Source organism: Muntiacus reevesi, chromosome 7 (assembly GCF_963930625.1).
Source record: "Muntiacus reevesi chromosome 7, mMunRee1.1, whole genome shotgun sequence".
NCBI classification, from domain to species: domain Eukaryota; kingdom Metazoa; phylum Chordata; class Mammalia; order Artiodactyla; family Cervidae; genus Muntiacus; species Muntiacus reevesi.
This window is the reverse complement of record NC_089255.1, coordinates 2,161,652-2,180,606: the sequence shown is the minus strand read 5'-3', so window position 1 is coordinate 2,180,606 and position 18,955 is coordinate 2,161,652. Positions and strand designations below refer to the sequence as shown.

At 39.0% G+C, this 18,955-nt stretch overlaps 1 protein-coding gene across 7 annotated transcripts in view; it reads right to left on the bottom strand.

The window, feature by feature from the left end:
- The window catches only part of EPB41L4A (erythrocyte membrane protein band 4.1 like 4A), a 261,537-nt gene that overhangs the window by 154,760 nt on the left and 87,822 nt on the right, over positions 1–18,955 (bottom strand). For all 7 annotated transcript variants that reach the window (XM_065941619.1, XM_065941623.1, XM_065941620.1 and 4 more), the window contains exon 2: positions 4,021–4,125. In XM_065941619.1, coding sequence (XP_065797691.1) covers positions 4,021–4,125 — 105 coding nt within the window. The remainder of the gene's footprint in view (positions 1–4,020; positions 4,126–18,955) is intronic.

The window sequence follows — 18,955 nt, the reverse complement described above, 5'->3', positions numbered from 1 at the left end:
GTGTTCTAAATCAAGTCAGCTATACCTCAGAGAGACATTAGCCTTAACAAGGCGTATTTCTATCCTGAATACTCATTGGAAGGACTGATGCTGAAGCTCCAATACTTTGGCCACTGATGCACAGGGTCAACTCATTGGAAAAGACTCTGATGCTGGGGAAGACTGAGGGTAGGAGGAGAAAGGGGGCGACAGAGGATGAGATGGTTGGATAAAATCACCAACTCAATGGATACGAATTTGAGCAAACTCCGGAAGATAGTGAAGAACAGGGAAGCCTGGCATGGGGCCACAAAGAGTCAGACACAATGGAACAACTAGACAACAACAAGTACTCTTTACACAGATAGAACAGCTAAATCTAGGCATTTGCTACATAAATTTCCCAGGACTTGGTTCCATGGAATACACAGTTTAATAAAATTTGATTTTTTTCATTTAATATTCCAGGCATGAAACTCCCTTTCCTCAGAATTCCTCATCTTACATGCATTCCAGTCAGGATATTATTGTACTGAATAACTGAAAGATCTTGAAGACATGAAGACTTGGGTTTGAATTCTGATCTTAACACTTGCTGGTTATGTGACCTTGGGGACGTTGTTCAACCATTTTAGCTTCCTTTTTTTCATCTCTGATGGTAGAGTAACAATATTTAACTTGAACAGCTGTTCTAAGTATGCAATGAACATAAGAAAATGTTCAACAGTTGCTGGTGTATTGATGACAATGATGGTGATGGCTGATTCATCTGGATTGAGGCCTGTTGGTTATTCCTGTTCTCCAGGAGAGAAAACAAGTTCCCTGCAACGTGGGGTCTACCTGTCACAGGGACATATTTATCAGGCATGTATGTATGTACTAATTGCTCAGTCATGTCTGACTCTTTGCAACCCCATGGATTATAGCCCGCCAGGCTCCTCTGACCATAGAATTCTCTAGGCAAGAATCCTGGAGTGGGTAGCCATTCCTTTCTCCAGGGATCCTGACCCAAGGATTGAACTCTAGTATCCGGAATTACAGGCAGATTCTTGACCGTCTGAGCCACCAGGGAAGCCCCCTTGTTGCTGCCCAATTCTCTAGGGTAGCTGCCCATCTTCTCATGCATCACGCACCTACTCCCTGAGATGGGCATAAAGCCCTCCATAACCTTTCCTTGTCAGCTGTGCAGCCACTGCCAGTCCAACTCACCCACAGATGCATCCTTACACTTGGACCACACCTGGATGGCTAGCAGTGCTGCAGGCTGCCTCCTGCATTGCAGGCAGATTCTTTACTGTCTGAGCCACAGGAAAGCCCTCTACTCCCCCCATCCCCAGCCAAAGTTCAGGCATGGCCCCAAACCACGATCCACTGCTGATGGAGGGAGGGGGAGGGAGAGCTTTTCTTTGATGCACCCATATCTTTTTCCTGTCCTCTTTCTTCCTTTCACCCTCAGTTCCTCTTCCCAATCTCTTTGTATTGGCTTCAAGAGTTGATCAAAGTGGTCCCCATTAGGACCTCAGAGTCTTCTCTATGTAGGTCTTAATTACATGCAAGATCCTTACACAGGCATTGTTCATTAAAATAAACTTCTGGGCACAGAAAAAGAGTAAAGCAATAAATAAAATCCAATCTAATGGACAGTAATTCAGGCATATTCACAGAAGTAATTCCTCTATTTTTAAGACAAAGACTTTTTACCATGTCCTGTGCTATTCTAACATCAGGTTATTCTTAAACTCTTATTTACCATAAATAACTATGGGATACGAAGGGCTGTTTCTACTAATATAGAGAGTAAATAAGGAAATAAGAAGTGAGGTTTACTGACAATCCCCTCAAAAATTTACAGCTGGGGGGTTGCCCTTCTAGAGTGAAAAGGCCGCCTGTACTTCTTCCTGAGAGAGGTCCCAACACCTATCTCAAATCTAAGAGAAGCACATCAGGAACAAAATCACGTCTTCCTTCCCAGACATACTCTACCAACCCTGCAGAAATGACAAGCTTTGATCAAACAATTACCTGAAGGAAGGGTAAACTGTCAAGACCTTATTCTCACAACTTCCTACAATTAAAAGGAAAACAAGACAATGCACTTGAACATGCAAAGACTAAGTCATGTTTACAAATCACTTCTATTTTTTTCTGAGTTTACTGGAAAGAAACAAATTCAGAAGGCCAAAAAATCATGTGATTTACACATCTGTTTTTACCACATAAAAAATATGCCTTAAGTAAGTTTTCTCCTTCAAATTATGTATTTTCTCCTAAACCTGTATCACAAATACAGAATATTAGAAATAAAGGCAATGGAAAAATAAATTTTGATCTTAACAAGCGCTAGAAAACTTTAAATATTGAACTATCAATACCACCTTCTAATTCTTTTGCAATGATACAAGCCATTGTTTGAAAGTCTCTAGCTTTTCACATTTTTTTCTTTGGAAAGTTAAAAAAAAAAAAAAAAGATAAGGTCTATACAATTTTAGCAAGACAGTCAATCTTTCCAGGCAAGGTCTGACATACTAGATAAGATCAGGAAACTGAATTTCCCTCTGCTAGGAAAAATGCTATTTTAAAAATACGAATGTAATACAAGATATCTTCTATAGCCTTCAATTTAATCTCTCAGTATAGATTTACAGTTTTGCTATGTTGACTTACAGTCGTACAAGACAGAATTCAGTGACCTTCTGAATATGTCCATTCCCTTTGAAGCACATATTAATGACCACTTGCCCTCAGAAAGCAATTCCTTCCTATGAAAAGCTAAGTAACACACCCAATATTTTATTCCAACTTTGTGAAATCTTCTTGTGAAAGAGAACAAGCTTGTTATGGAAAAAGCTCAAGAACATACTGCCATCAACAGCACTCCATTTGCCTGCCTCTTCTCATCCTACCGTGATCTTGGGGACAAAACAAAGAAGCCCTACTCAGATAAACAGTGAACCACAATGAACAGACCCCAGACCCAGGTGACTCAATGCAGGCTAGGAGAACTGAGGAAGAAAGAAGGGAAAATCTATTTCAACAGGCATATAAAAAAAGAAAGGTCAACTAGGGCATTTTTAAGGTAAGCATATAAGCATTATAAGCATAATAAGACTTTCTAGCTCAGGTTAAGATCTGTCTTAGACTTTTAAACCGAAAGTCATATTAATGAATATACTTTCATATCTCAAAACCCTCACCTCCAAAATCTTTTCTCTTTCATCATCCAAGAGAGCTTTTCAACCTTATAACCAAATAGAATCTACACTAACCAATTTGCTAACTTTGTTAATAACTCTCTACCATTCAACCAGTCAGGAAGATTTTGAGTTAAATCCTCTTGAACAAATGACATCCAACACCAGAAGCTTGATTGCCTTTATTACTCTTATTTTATCAAGTTTATGAATGAAAACCTCTACTTAGTTTATCTTACAATTGCTTGTCCAACTTACAAAACTTAGATAGGCACCTTTTTACACTGTATTTCTTTTAAATACTCTTTAACCATTTACTTTCCTATAAAGCAATAATAACCACAAGGAGTTTAGCCTGATGTTCTGTGACAACCTAGAGGAGTGAGATTTTGGGGGGTGGGGGTAGAAGGGAGGCTCAAGAGGGAGAAGATTTGTGTATATTTATAGCTGACTCATGCTGGGTTGTTCAGCAGAAACCAACACAGCATTGTAAGGCAATTATCCTCCAATTAAAAATTTTTTAAAAATTTTAAAAAGCAATAATACTTGTCACTTCAAGACATTAGTCATTTGGCTCCTAACACATTGAATGGCTAATTCAGTCCTGCTAACAACACAAAAGAAAAGTACTCCCTATAACTGTAAAAAACAGAAACCATGCAAGCCACCTATAAAGAAATCTACACATACAAACTATGAATCCTACAACTCTATAGACTTCTGGCAGAAGAGGAAAAAATGCAAAGAAATTAGCAATGGAAAACATGTTTAAGTTTTTCAGTTACAAGAAAAGTCAGAGACATGATGAAATTTACAACAAGAAAATTTAATATGAAGTCACTGTACTCACCGTCTGATGGTTTCTGTCACAGTAACGCAGTCCAAAATAATCTACCTCCACAAGGTTTATGTGACGAAATACGTGTTCAAGGACAATGGAACCTTTCGTTGACTTCTGCAAAAATAATTCACAGGTTGTGTCTTTTTTTTTAATAAGCTGTCTTGTCTTTCTCAGTGGGACACAGCCACAGTTCTCATCTTTTATTAGCTTTGCTCACATGAAAACAATTTTATTAGCCCATAGTTCCCTCTTTAAGTTTTGCCTCAATTACAAAGAGATTTAAGTATTAAATAAATACTTCTGAAAAACAATTTTAAATTGTTATATATTATAAATTAATGAGATGCTTTACTTATAAGACTGTAAAATATCAAGACAAAATTATTATTTTAATAAAGATAATAGCCTATATGAAGTACATCTAATAAATTCATCAAAAAAATTTACTTTGGTTGAAATCCCATACTTCTCTCACTTTAAAAAGCAATTTTCACCAGGATCATTACTCCCACAACTAATGCAGAAGATATATAAAGTTAAAATAGCAACTTTTAATTGGGTTTCCCTTGTGGCTCAGCTGGTAAAGAATTCGCCTGCAATGCGGGACACCTGGGTTTGATCCCTGGGTTGGGAAGATCCCCTGGAGAAGGGAAAGGCTACCCACTCCAGTATTCTAGCCTGGAGAATTCCATGGACTATACAGTCCATGGGATCACAAAAAGCCAGACACAACTGAGCGACTTTCACACACACAGAGCCAAAGCTTTTTATAATTTTTATCTCATTTTCCTTAATAAGGTTTTATGTTTTATTTTTTAATTGAAATATAGTTGGCATACAATATTAGTTTCCAGTACACTATATGATTTGACATTTGCATACATTGTGAAATGATCACCATGGTAAGTTGAGTAACCATCTGTTCCCACACACAGTTACTACAACATTATTGACCATATTCCTTGTACTGTATATTACATCTCTGTGATTACTTAACTGGAGGAAAATTACATCATTGTGATTATTTTGCCACATCAACATGAATCAGCCACAGGTATACATGTGTCCCCCATCCTGAACTCCCCTCCCACCTCTCTCCTACCCCATCCCTCTGGGCTGTCCCAGAGCACCAGCTTTGGGTTCCCTGCTTCATGCATCAAACTTGCACTGGTCATCTATTTTACATATGGTAATGTACATGTTTCAATGCTATTCTCTGAAATCATCCCACCCTCACCTCCTACTGAGTCCAAAAGTTTGTTCTTTACATCTGTGTCTCCTTTTGCTGTCCTGCATGTAGGATTGTTGGTACTATCTTTCTAAATTACATATATATATGTATATACATTAATATACTCTGTGATTATTTATTACATAACTGGAGGTCTGTAGCTCTTAATTCCTTCACCAATTTCACCCCCTCCCTTCTGGCAACCATCCATTTGTTCTCTGTACTACAAGTCTATCTTCATTTCATCTTAGTTTATTCTGGTTTTAGATTCTACAGGCATTTGTCTTTCCCTGTCTGACTCACTGCTTTTAGCACAATATCCTCTAGATCCAACTATACTGTCACAAATAGCAAAGCTTCATTTTTTAATGGCTGACTAGCATTCTATTGTGTATAGATGCACAACACATCTTTATCCATTCATGTATCGATTAACACTTAGGTTGCTTCTACATCATGGCTATTGTAAATAATGTTGCAATGAACACTGGAGTTCGTATAGCTTTTCAAATCAGTGTTTTTGATTTCTTCATGTAAATACCCAGATGTGAAACTGATGGATCATATGGTCGTTCTATATTTAATTTTTTTAGAAACCCTCATACTATTGTCCATGGTGGCTGCATCAATTTACATTCCCACCAGCAATGTACAAGGGTTCCCTTTTCTCCATAGTCTCCTAAACACTTGTTTTTTGGTGGTTTTTTTGTGACAGCCATTCTGACAAGTGTAAGGTGGTATCTCATTGTGGTTTTGATTTGCATTTCCCTGATCCTTAGTGATACAGAGCTAGTAATATAGAGCATCTCTTCACGTGTCTGTTGGCCATTAGCATGTCTTCTTTGGTAAAATATCTATTCAGGTGTTCTGCCTATTTTTAAATAGGGATGTTTGTGTTTTTTTGACATCAAGTTGTATGAGTTTCCCATGCACCTTGGAAATTAACCCTTATTGGATATATTGGTTGCAAATAACCTTCTCTCATTCAGTAAGCTGTCTTTTTATTCTGTTGATATTAATAATTTCCTTTCTGTGAAGAGTTTTTAGTTTGATACAATCCCATTTGTTTATTTTTGCTTTTGTTTCCCTTACCTGAGAAAATATTTCCAAAAAATATTTCTCAGACCAATGTTGAAGGGCATATTGTCTATGTTTTCTTTTAAGAGTTTTATGGTTTCAGGCCTTACATTTTCATCTTTAACCCATTTTGAGTTTATTTTTGTATATGCTGTGAGAAAGTAGTCCAATTTGATTCTGTTTCAGGTAGCTGTCCAGTTTAACAAAGATTATTGACGAGGCTGTCTTTGCCCCATTTTGTATTTTCTTGCCTCCTCTGTCATAGATTAATTGCCCAGAGTGAAGGTTCATTTCCAGGTTTTCTATTCTGGCTCACTGATTCACATGTCTGTTTTGTGCAGTACCATATTGCTTTGATTACTGTAGCTCTGTCGCACAGTTTGAAATGAGGGAGTGTGATTCCTCCAGGTTTTTTCAAATCACTGCCTTTGTGCTGGGATTCAAAGCATATGGGGCTTTGCATTCACCCTTTAAGAGTAGAGTCTTTGTTTCCTATGGCCCTTTAGCTCTCCTGTCTTCAAAGCCAGATATTCTGGGGGCTTGCCTTCCCAATGCAAAACTTTGGGCTGGGGAGCTCAAAGTGGGGGCTGCACCCCTTGATCTGTAGGGAAAAATTTGGCAATGGTGGTTATCCTCCTGTTTGTGGGTCACCTTCAAAGGGGTGTTGGGTGTTAATTATACTGAAGCTTTGTCTCTCCTACCCATCTCATTGTGGTTCCTTCTTTACATCTTCACTTGTGGAAAATCTTCTTTGAAACTCTTCAGGTTATTCCCATAGATAACTGCTCTGTAAATAGCTGTAATTTTGATGTGCCCATGGAAGAAGTGAGCTCAGGGTCCGCCTACTCTACCATCTTGACCACTATCACCAAGGCTTTCATTTTCAGTCCTTATCTAATCATCCTATAATTAAAACCACCAGAGTTAATGATCTGAAAATGTCTTTGTCTAGATATTAGACTATCTTTTTCATATAAACACAGACATAAGGAAAATATTTCCCTTGTCTGGTAAATGCTTATACCTATCTAAAACATCTAATCTCTCCCCTTCCCACTACATATTCTTTAAAGATTATCATCTAATATATTAAATATTATTCACACATAACCATTTAATCAGCAAACATTACTCCATATACACATTAATCTCGAAAAGAACCTACTTTGATGGTATACCTACAGATAGACTTTTTCTTCCTTTTTTCCCATCACTGACAGGTACAAGAAATTCCCAAGATGTTACATATTATGAGGCAGGGCCTTCTTCAGAGAATTAACCATTTCACACATACTCACGTAAGATGAGAACACTGCATTGTTCTGAGAAAATAGATTGTAATATAAGGGAAATGTTTTTGATTAAATATAAAATGGGTGATGAGAGGTGATAAAATCACACACTGGGAGAAGACAGTGCTTCTTACAAATCCCATAAATTACTTTGGTTAAACTTAATTGGTCTTTTGTTCAAACTTCATTAGATAATTTATAAACAAAAACCCTTGCTATGAAGGATCTTTAGGTCGTTAGACATTTTCTGCTATAATAACAATGCCACATCCAGAAAACGTCTCTTGGTGCTCATGTACCTATGTCTTTAACTGCAGTAAAAATCTGCTAGGGAAATTACTCTTGCGAAAGATAGGCCTACTTAAAATTACAGTGGGCACTGCCAAAAAGACCATTACAGCTCATGCGAGGACAGTACATGTCTCAATGCCCTTGCCAACATTTGGACTGAGCAAAATTTTTCCAATCTGACTGAGCAAGAAAGAGGAAAGGACTAATTATTTTAATTTGCATTTTCCAGACACTAATCAGTTCAGTTGGGTTCAGCTGCTCAGTCGTCTGACTCTTCGTAACCCCATGGACTGCAGCACGCCAGGCTTCCCTGACCATCACCAACTCCCGGAGCTTGCTCAAACTCATGTCAATCAAGTCAGTGATGCCATCTCATCCTCTGTCGTCCCCTTCTTCTCCTGCCTTCAATCTTTTGCAGCATTGTGGTCTTTTCCAATGCTTCCTAGCACTTCGGTTAGTTATTCTCTAAATTGAAGTTTATAAGCAAATTCCCTTAAATACTTCTAATACCTGTACAATTTTACTTAGTTTACTTATTTCTTCACTCCATCTGGAAACTATTTCTGTGCTTGGGATGAGGGTCTAATTTTGTTTCCAAATGGATAGACCACTACACCACTATTTACCTAAAAGGCCATCATTTCCCTTTTGACTGAAGCAAATTTATCATCTACTAAATGAATCCTCATTCTATGCCATGGATTACTCCTAGACCAATCCTTCAAGATTTTATTAACTTTAGTTAAATATAGTTTGTTGATTTCTATCATTCTCTTTCAAATTTGTCTCTGCCAATTTTTAGACATTTTGCTCTACTACAGGAAGTTTAGAACCAACTTGCCAATTTAATAAAAAATTCTGTTAAGAATCTGACTGGAATTAAATTGAATTGACAGACTAGATAACTTGGGAGGTAATGATATGATATTTACAAAGTGAAACCTATATGATTTTCCTTTATATCCATCAAGGAAATTTTATACTTTTTTCATGTAGGTCTTACAAAATTCAACTTAGGCTCTGCGGCAGGTAGAAGTTATAAAATGTGCTCTCCTCCCCTGCAAAATAAAAGTCCTGCTCTAATCCCTGGAACCAGTAAGTATGACCAAATATAAACCTTCTTATTGTGTTATGTGTCATAATTTTTACATTAAAATGGGAAGATTATTGGATTATGTTAGACCTAATCACTTGGGCCCTTATAAGCAAAGCACATTCTATAGCAAAAGAGGAAGGCAGAAGGGAAACCAGAGATGTTTAAAGCATGAGAACAACTCCATAGGTCCTTGCCACTTAAAAGATGGAGAGGGCCATGTTAAACAGCTTCAAGAAGCTGAGAGTAAGCCCCAGTTGACAGCCAGGAAGGAAATGGGAACCTGAGGCCTACAACCACAAGAACTGGATTTTGCTAATACCCTGAAAAACTCTGAAAGTCATTTCTTCCCCAGATCCTTCAGATAAGAGACCAGCACCTTGATTCAGTCTTGTGAGCCTGAGCAGAGAACCCATTCATGCCATCCTGGACTTTAGACCTTCAGAATGGTAAGAAAACCAATAGGCCTATGTTTAAACCACTAATTAGTGGTAATTTGTTATGAAGCAAGAGGAAACTAACACAAGCTTAACTTTAGCTATTTTATAGTTGCTATATTATACTTGCTGACTGGCTACTCTTAACCTCTTGGTAAGCAACTGATTTTCTCCACTGCAGGCTCTGTAGACATCACCTGACAGTAATTTGGATCTTCTCCTCATCCTAGCATCACAGCCACTAAACCTGGAGTCCATCACAACCTTCTTAACATGCTTCTTAACAACCTTCTTAACATGCTTCTCCTGCCCTGGTGCTGGGCTACAGTTTCACTTTCAATTGTTTTTACACTTGTCTTTTGCCTCAGGAATTTTTTTAAACAATCTCTGGTTAACTGAGATCAGCTTATTTTCCAAGAGGTTATGGAAAATGCACATGCATCTTTCCTATTCAAAATAGTTTCAGAAGGCTGCCATTCAAGCCAGTGCTCCACCTTGAACTAATCTCTTCTCTGGGTCTGTTCTTCTATCCAGGCACAGACAGGAACAGGTAGAACCACAGAACTCCACTTAATTCTTCTATCCCAAGCAGGTAAAGAAGTGCTTTGTGAACAAAAGAAGAAACATTGATGCTTAAAATTACAGCACTGAAATGGGGCAGATCTTTTATACATATAAATTAAGGCTGCCTTTATATAAAAACATTTTATACTTCTATTTCTACAAGAAATGTCAGCCTTTTCACACATATCCTTTCACATACAGCCTTTTTATGCTACTCAAAAAGCATAAAAAAGAGAAAATGCCCTACTAATGAAGAAAATACACAAAGACAAGCTTGGAAAACCAGCTTAGAAGTTTGGAAAGTATATGGAGGTTGCAAAAATTTCACAAAGGAATCACTGTTTCCAAAGCTATCATTCCCAAAAACCAGAATGTAAGTCTATCAATCCTCTGCGACAATTTTGCATTTATATAGAATGCGGTGCTAAAAATACTTTACAAATATTATCCTTTAGCATACGTTATCCTCTACAGAGAAATCACAAGGAAAGTATGTGATGCTAGGCAATGAATCCAGAGCTGACCAAAGGAAAAGCGTGATGTTTCATGATTCCCTCTACAGCTTTCTGCACACTGCAGGTGTGTCTGCACATGCACCTGGAAAAGAGCCAGGTGGACCTCAGAAATACTATATTTCTGTCACTTCTTCAAGCAAACATGTACATGAAAAACTTTTAACTTCTCATCTATCATGCTGCAATACGACAAGACTCAGAAAACCTGGATGGCAGCAGTACATTAGCTCCTGGGGTGAGATGACACCACCAGCTTACATACCTGCCCATCCTGCACCAACTGACCCCCTCCAGTTCCCCTCCCCGTCATTTGTATTCCACTGCAATGCCTTCTGCTTTTACACTTATGGATAATTTCATTCTTCACATATGGGTCCTTCACAGAGATTGCCTGTGGGCTATACGTTGCAGTTCGAATTAAAAGTCTTCAAGTTCCAAAAAAATCATTCTTGAACAAAGAAATTAAGAACTGCTAGAGAACTGACGACAGCCAAAGAACAAACCAGAAATACCCTGGGCAAAGAACAGGCCAGTTCAGGATTTGTTACTAAAAAAGGACAAGTAAGTATCATCAAGGATATTATGAAAGGAATATGACCTCATTCAATCAAACATTTATTGAGGACCTACTACATGCCAGCAAGTGATTAACACTGATAAGACGGAAAAAGTATACTCATAAGAATGCCAGAGGAAAGTCAGACACACCTGGAATATAATACTAAGAACACCTCTATGGAGGAAACAGGTGACTGGCTTATCAGAACCACAAAGAAGCCAGAGGGTTATGGAGCAATAAGAAACTTCCAGAAAGTGAGACAGAGAAGGACTTGGTTTTCATCAGAAGTTTTTTTTTGTACATATGTCTGATAATTATGCACATGTCTTAATTGTATAAAAAAAATTTTTTTAAGAAAAATATACCTAGTAGAAACTAGTCATTATCGTTTTTTTTGCTCACAGCTATAATTGTTTTGTAGATTTGGTTCGCATGCCATGAGGTATTAAGTACGGAAATGTAGAGGAGAGGACACTATGATGGTGAGTTGTCAACATGCTGACCACGTTTACACCAACAATTCATGGTCCCATCTGCCAAAACAGTGACTTCAAGACTTTTTAATCTTCTTAATTTTTTCTGAGCCCTCTGAGCAGGCAAACCTAACTATTCTAGGCCATCATATACTAGTCCGAAGGTCATGTGCCCCCAGTACTTGAATCACTGGAGACACATCTTCCAAGGGAGACAGTTCATTTCATCTGAAGTTTAATATAAACTTATTTTTTTAACTTTACTTCCTTCAGTATTTAGCAAAGGAAACTCATAAATGTGATTGTATTTAGCACCCTGCCAGTTCTTTCTGAAAATTTCTAGAAGAATCTCTGCCAAATTGACAAAATCAACAGAGATGCCACAAAGTAAGACACGAAGACAACCAAAGCACTTGGCAACATGTCCAAGGATTTTCTGAATAATGAATGAATTAAAATATTGTCATTGATAAGGAACATCAACTAATGAGACTTTCGAGAGAATGAGTTGAGTGCCACCACAAATAACAGAAAAGGAAATTTCACGAGGTCTCCCCACATCTTGGCTTGTCTGTACAGTTCCCGTTTTGTGGAACATCTTCTCTCCTCTCTGTCCTCTTCAAAACTCCACTTAGCCTTCAGAACTCAGCACAAATACCACTTTCTCCATGAGGCCTGTCTTTATCCCCTCAACCTCATTATGACCTCAGCCGCACTGGACTTACAAAGTGTCTTGTTTTTGTCCATCTCTGAGACTTATGCTATTCTGCCTTTATTAAAGTCATTTGATTCTTCTCTTAACTTTGCCACCAATATGTAGAAATTTTGAAGGTAGGTACTGAGAATTACACACCTATTCCTCTGCATGCCAGTCCAATAATCCACACAGAGTCGGAACTCCCTAAAAGGTCACTGAATAAATACTAAGGGCCAACAAACAAGGAAGGGAAAGATGTAGTATTAGAAATATGGTGGCCTATGAAAACGTCTCTTCCTGTTTCTCAATGAAGATCTCCATTTTCTTGACCCATCAGACATGAGCGTGAAGAAAGACGATGGATTCAGGCATCCTGCCAACCTCAGTGCTACTTAGTTTACTTTTAATTTTGTTTTGGTGTTAATATAATTTCAAAAGACTTAATATTAATAGGCTCTGAATTTGGTATAAGTATTTTATATTCAAAATTTATATGACACAAAAAAAATAGGGGCTTGATATTCAACTTTAATGTATAAAATTTAAAGATACATAGTTTTCTTTATGTAATAAAACAAATCTGACAAGAATTGTGTTTCTTATCATCAGGAAAACAAAAACTATCAATATGAGGCAGTTAAGAAGAAAATAAAGAAGTAAAGGAAGCTTCTGGCATTTTGTAACTCCATTCAGAAAACTTCATTTAATTGTTAGAATTGATTAACTTACCTTTCAAGTGACAGTAAATAAATGCCTGTGACATATTTCTGGATGGTAAATTATACGCCACTTAAATTTCAGCAAATAGCAATAGATTACTTTCATTACTGACATTTTAACAATATTCTGGAAAGAACAAAGCCACAAGAGGCTTATGATCACAGAAAAAGACTCCCAGGCAGGACAAGTTTATTTGAAAATACCATCAGTAAGACTTTCAACCAGAACAAAGGATTCTTCAGGTAAGTAACAACACCTTTGCAGATTAATGTGATATTACCAACCAGAAAGGCAAGTTTTTACCAGCTGCACAGAATGATAACTATTACATTCTAGACAAACAGCTTACTCCCTCACAAAGGGGAAATGAAGCATTCAAAACATTCTTTAATCTCAGGCCTATAAAAAGTCACTATATTTTCATTCAATATTTTTGACAGAATAGATTTCAGGTTCTCTGAAAAAGCAGAAATAACATTAAGCTTTTTCAGCTCAGGCCCGTTAGGATAAAGTGAAGCAGGGGCATGGAGGGGACCTTCCTTAGGCACCAGTGGAAACTGCTTCTCAGGTCACGCACTGTTACCACCACTGGAAGGCTTCTGACTAAGCTGCCTTCACCCCAGGTGAAGAAATTTGTAAGAAAAAAAGATTTTCTTAAACCTACGTCTAATCATTAAATAACATAAAATGTGTATTTTTCAAGGTACTATGCATAATTTTCATATATAAAAGCTTGTTCACATTGATGGACTTTTCTCAGACTTTCATCTAGTGTTTCTGTCTATCACTGTGTCACAAACACCTCCAAGTTTAGTGGCTTCAAGCCACCGCCATGATTTGTTCACGACTGTGCCCTCTGGGATTAGAGAAGGAAATGTCAGCCCACTCCAGTGTTCTTGCCTGGAGAGTCCCAGGGACGGGGGAGCCTGGTGGGCTGCCGTCTAAGAGTCGGACACAACTGAAGCGACTTAGCAGCAGCAGCATATTGTGAAAAATAGGAGCCAGATTTCTTGCTAGAAAAAGGAGTTACACAAAGGAGAAAACAAGAATGAATCTTGTGGTGTACATACATGGGTTAGTATTTTCAGATTAATATATGTGTGTGTGTGCACACACACCCCAGTTCTCTAGACCTTCCCACTGAGCGGGCATGGGAGCAGTGACACCTGGAAGGCAATGCCAATGTCATGCCTGGAACTTCAGTTCAAATATCATTCTCTACTCCTTAGAAAACTGACCAAGTCAAGGCTCTCACAGGGAAGTAAAAGATCTGAAATGATTTTTTATTATAGAAAGGAATGGCATGCTCAAAGAATGATGGGGCCCTTCCAAAAGAACAGAAGTGTTAGTTTGAAGGGAACTCTTACCAATCAAATGAGGGACAATTTGAACACCACTGTAAGTGAAAATATCAGATTATAATCCTCTGAGAGGAATCCCTGGGTTCATGTGAAACAGAAACAAATAATGAATAAACAGAAGACAAAACACTTCTTTATAACAAAATGCCAACTGGTAAACGCCGAAAAAATGACAGAATTAGAAAATGACCATCATGGCTATGACTGATTCAACTGAGAGGCATCAGCAATGCTAAAATTAGTGGGTGAAAACCCAGAGGAGGAATGGAGTATTTTACAAGGTCTCAGAATATCTCCCCACAAAATACTTATTACAAAGAATAAAAAAGAAACTTTACAGTGAAAAAAATCTACAGTCTTTACCTTAATCAAACAAACAAATTTAATTTCACCAGTAGTGGGACAAGCTGACATCAAGTACTACCTAAAATAGGATACGACAAATACAGCACCACTTCAGTGTTTTTCCTGCCAAAGATATTTAAGCTGAATTTAATACTGAGGAAGCATGAGACAAGCCCAATTTGAGGGACATTGTACAAAACACCTGGTGTAATCGCTTCAGAAATAAGGTCACGAAAGTACTGAGTAACCATTCCAGACTGAAGGAGAGTTGAACAACATGTTAACAAAATACCACGAATAATCTGACTTGGATTATTTTGTTCTAAAGGGGACAACGTTGGGACGAGTGACAGAATTTGAATGAGGCTTTGGATTAAATAGCTAGACTGTATCTCATTTCCTGATATTGACAGCTGTGCCAAGACTGTGCTGAAGAGGGTCCCTGTTTATAAGTAATTGGTACTAACACATTCAGAGATAAGAAGACAGGTTTTCAACTTACAAATGGTTCAGTAAGAGAGAAAAAATAATGATAAAGCCTATGTTGTAACATGTTAACTGCATCTATGAGTGAAGAGGATAAGAGTTTATACTATTTACAATTCACTCGGCCTTCTAACTTTAAGATTATATGATTTTTTGACAAAATTTCTTCAATTTGGGGGAAATTTCCAATTTAAAAGATAGAGTGGGGACTTCCCTTTATTCACTGTGGCACAGTGGACGGGAGTCTGCCTGCCAGCGCAGGGGACACAGGTTCGATCCCCGGTCCGGGAGGATGCCACATGCAGCAGAGCGGCCAAGCCCGAGTGCCGCACCCACTGACAGCCCGTGTGCCCGCGTGCCCAAGGGCCCCAGCCAGTGAGCGCCCACGTGCACTCCTGAAGCCCGCACAGCGAGGGCTGGAACTCTGCAAGAGAGTGAGGCTCGTGAGCACTGCAACGGAGAGCAGTCTCCGCTCCCCTCAACCAGAGAACGCCCACGAAAAGCCATAAAGATCCAGTGCCAAAAAAAATAAATAAACAAAATGATAAAGTGAGGCTTTGTTAATATTTTGTTCTGTCATAATAATTCAAAGTCACATAAGCCAAAATCACACAAAAAAACTGCTAACACTAACCTTTACTGGTACATACTAGTACTTTACACATACTAACTAACTCAGTGCTGACAGCAACCCTGTGAGTTGGAGGTGATACTACAGATAACACTTCCCATCTGCCAAGCCCTTGACACTGATCTAAGAACACCACATTTTCCCATAAAGCAGAGACTCACTTAATCCTCATATCAACTCAAGGACATAGGTGTTATCATCTTCCTCATTTTAGAGACAAGACAATTAGAACCCATAATTGGGTTTACATAATTTACTAGTAAAGTAAATTTCCCCAAGAGCACACAGACAGTAAATGGCAGAGTCAGGAGTGAAACCTAGGCTGTCTGGCTCTAAAACCGTGCTCCAAATTGCTCTCACACTGTACCGAGAAAGTGAGAAAAGGGGTGTGAGACCAGAATTCTCTCAATTCTCCTAGGGAGCGTTTCTCAAAATCTGTGTTAGAGCCAAAGGATCAACCACAGATCTTAAAGCTCCCTAAAATGACCTTGCCAGAAATCTCAGTTGCTTCTATCTCGGAAGACACGGTGACTGGTCCTGGGAGGGGCCTCTCATTCTAGTGACTCCAGCAGACCCCCAGGGTCCCTGTGCTGGTGAGGTAACCACTAGAGCATCGAGCAGCTCCTCCAGATACCGCGGTTGATGAGCCTCAGTTTCATGGCTTATACTCATCTATTCACACACACACATGCACGTACACTTTTACCTTCCAGTATTTGATTTACCACAGTTCAGGCGCCCTCTTAGCCTGTCTGAGAGTGAGGCATCCACTGCAAAACAAACTCAAATTATAGCAAGTAAGAAGGCTCAGCCACTTGAGTGGGGGAACCCAAGATGAAAAACTAGAACAGTGTCTATTAAAAACAAACAAAAAATAATAAAGAAGAAAAGGTAATGGGGATTTTAAAGAAGATACTATTAGGACACACCAAAAAAAGGCTTTCTGAAATCAAACAGCTTGACTTCTGAAATTAAGATTTCAACAGACACAATGGGAAAGAGCGTGATCACTGAGCTGAGAACATTCAGAAAGATCAGATAAGCATAAGTGAAAATAACAGAGACAGGAAAGACATAATCAGAAGACAGGACATGCAGGAAACAGGCTCTCCTAGATGAGTAACAGTAACAGAGAAGAAATAAACTGGAAGGGAAAGTGGGAGGGGACACAACAAAAGAAAACCTCCCTGAGGTGAAAGAAGGGATAATTCTCTAGATGGAGAGGGCTCACAGTATTAATGAGGAATAAAGATGACACATGCCCTAGGCTTGTGAAATACTTTAACTGAGAAGGGAAATCATCTGCAAGCATACATCTTATTAAGTTATGTAAACGTAACTTCACTATTTCAAGAAACTCTTACCGAGGAAGATGAAGCTATAAACAACTTTATTGTTTTAGGAACTTTCTAAAAACCCACTTATTTAAACAATAGATGGCTCAACTAACCCTTATTAGAGTCAATATCCCTTACTCAGCCCACCAATCTTAAATTGTTTTACCAAAAACCTGGTCAAATTCTATGTCCTTGCTCTGAACAGGCTGCCTTAAATCAGACCCTACCAAACCTCACAAACCCTGCATCTTTGTCCTCCCTCCTCTAAAAAACAGTCAGTCATTGGTCTCTCTCATTGCAGTAAGCGATAAACTCAACATTGCTTTATCTATGGGCTTCCCTGGTGGCTCAGGTGGTAAAGAATCTGCCTGCAGTGCAGGAGACCTGGGTTCAATCCCTGGGTCGGGAAGAGCCCCTGGAGAAGGAAATGGGAACCCACTCCAGTATTCTTGCCTGGAGAATCCCACGGACAGAGGACCTGGTAGGCTACAGTCCATGGGGTCACAGATAGCTGGACAGAACTGCGCAGCTAACACTCACACACTTGCTTTATCCATCCTGTACCCTTCAGGCTTCTCATCAGCAGTCAGAGACTAAGGAGGAAACCGCTCAGGCTGCCCAGGTGGCTCAGTGGTAAAGAATCTACCTGCCAATGCAGGAAACACAGGAGACAAGGGTTCCATCCCCGGGTCAAGAAGAGCCCCTGGAGCAGGAAGTGGCTCTTGCCTGGAAAACTCCATGGAGAGAGGAGCCTGGTGGGGTACAATCCATGGGGCCAGAGTCGGACACGACTGACCACAAATAAAGTCACTTAAACAAGTTGAACAGAGGATTTACAGAAGAGAGAGGATCAGATGAGCATCACATTTCTTGACTGCAGTACTGGAAACAAAAGCACAGTTGAAAAGCGACTACTAAGGGACTTCCCTGGTGGCTCAGAGGGTAAAGCGCCTGCCTACAGTGCAGGAGGCCGGGGTTCAATCCCTGGGCTGAGGAGATCCGATCCCCTGCAGAAGGAAACGGCAACCCACTCCAGTACTCTTGCCTGGAAAATGCCATGAACCGAGGAGCCTGGTAGGCTACAGTCCATGGGGTCGCAAAGAGTCGGACACGACTGAGCAACTTCACTTTCACTGAAGAGAAAAAGCCTAACCCAGCTGTTCCTCACCTGTCAGGAAAGACAAAGACCCTTTTTTTGAACATGAAAAAGTAAGACACTGCTTAACCAATGAACTCCACCTGAGGAAATCTTGGAGGTTGTGCTCGAACTGGAGACAGAACTCAAGATATGAAGGACAATAAAGAGGGCAGAAGTGGCACAATGTATCCACATTGTGGATAACGCATAAAGCTAACAGGGCTCATTTATAGTTTATAGTGTAAATGTTTATTGTGAGACATACAATGAGAAAAAATATAATAAATAGATGAGAACAAAAAATTCTAAACTGGCTAGGTATAACTCAAAGCAGGGGTACTCTAATTTCTGTTTGTTAATATGGAATTTTTAATTATAGCAGCTCTCAAAGTATTCAGTGGGGAAAGAACCACTAAAAAACATGGATAAGCAAAGAATGTCCATTTTCATGCTGAGGTGGGTAGAAAACGGAGCAGAAATGTGACCATGGACCAAAGAAAGTAAAAGAGTGAACATGACAAAGTGTAATAAAAGATAAGTAAAAGGTAGATGGAAAGAATAAAAACACACATAGCATTTAGGATGATAAACGTGAGTTGTGCAAGAGTGACAATCTTTTCAGACTCTGCAGGATCTATTTTACGGACATGAAAAGCACCAGCTATATAGCCAAAGATGTTTACTGCTGCACTGACAG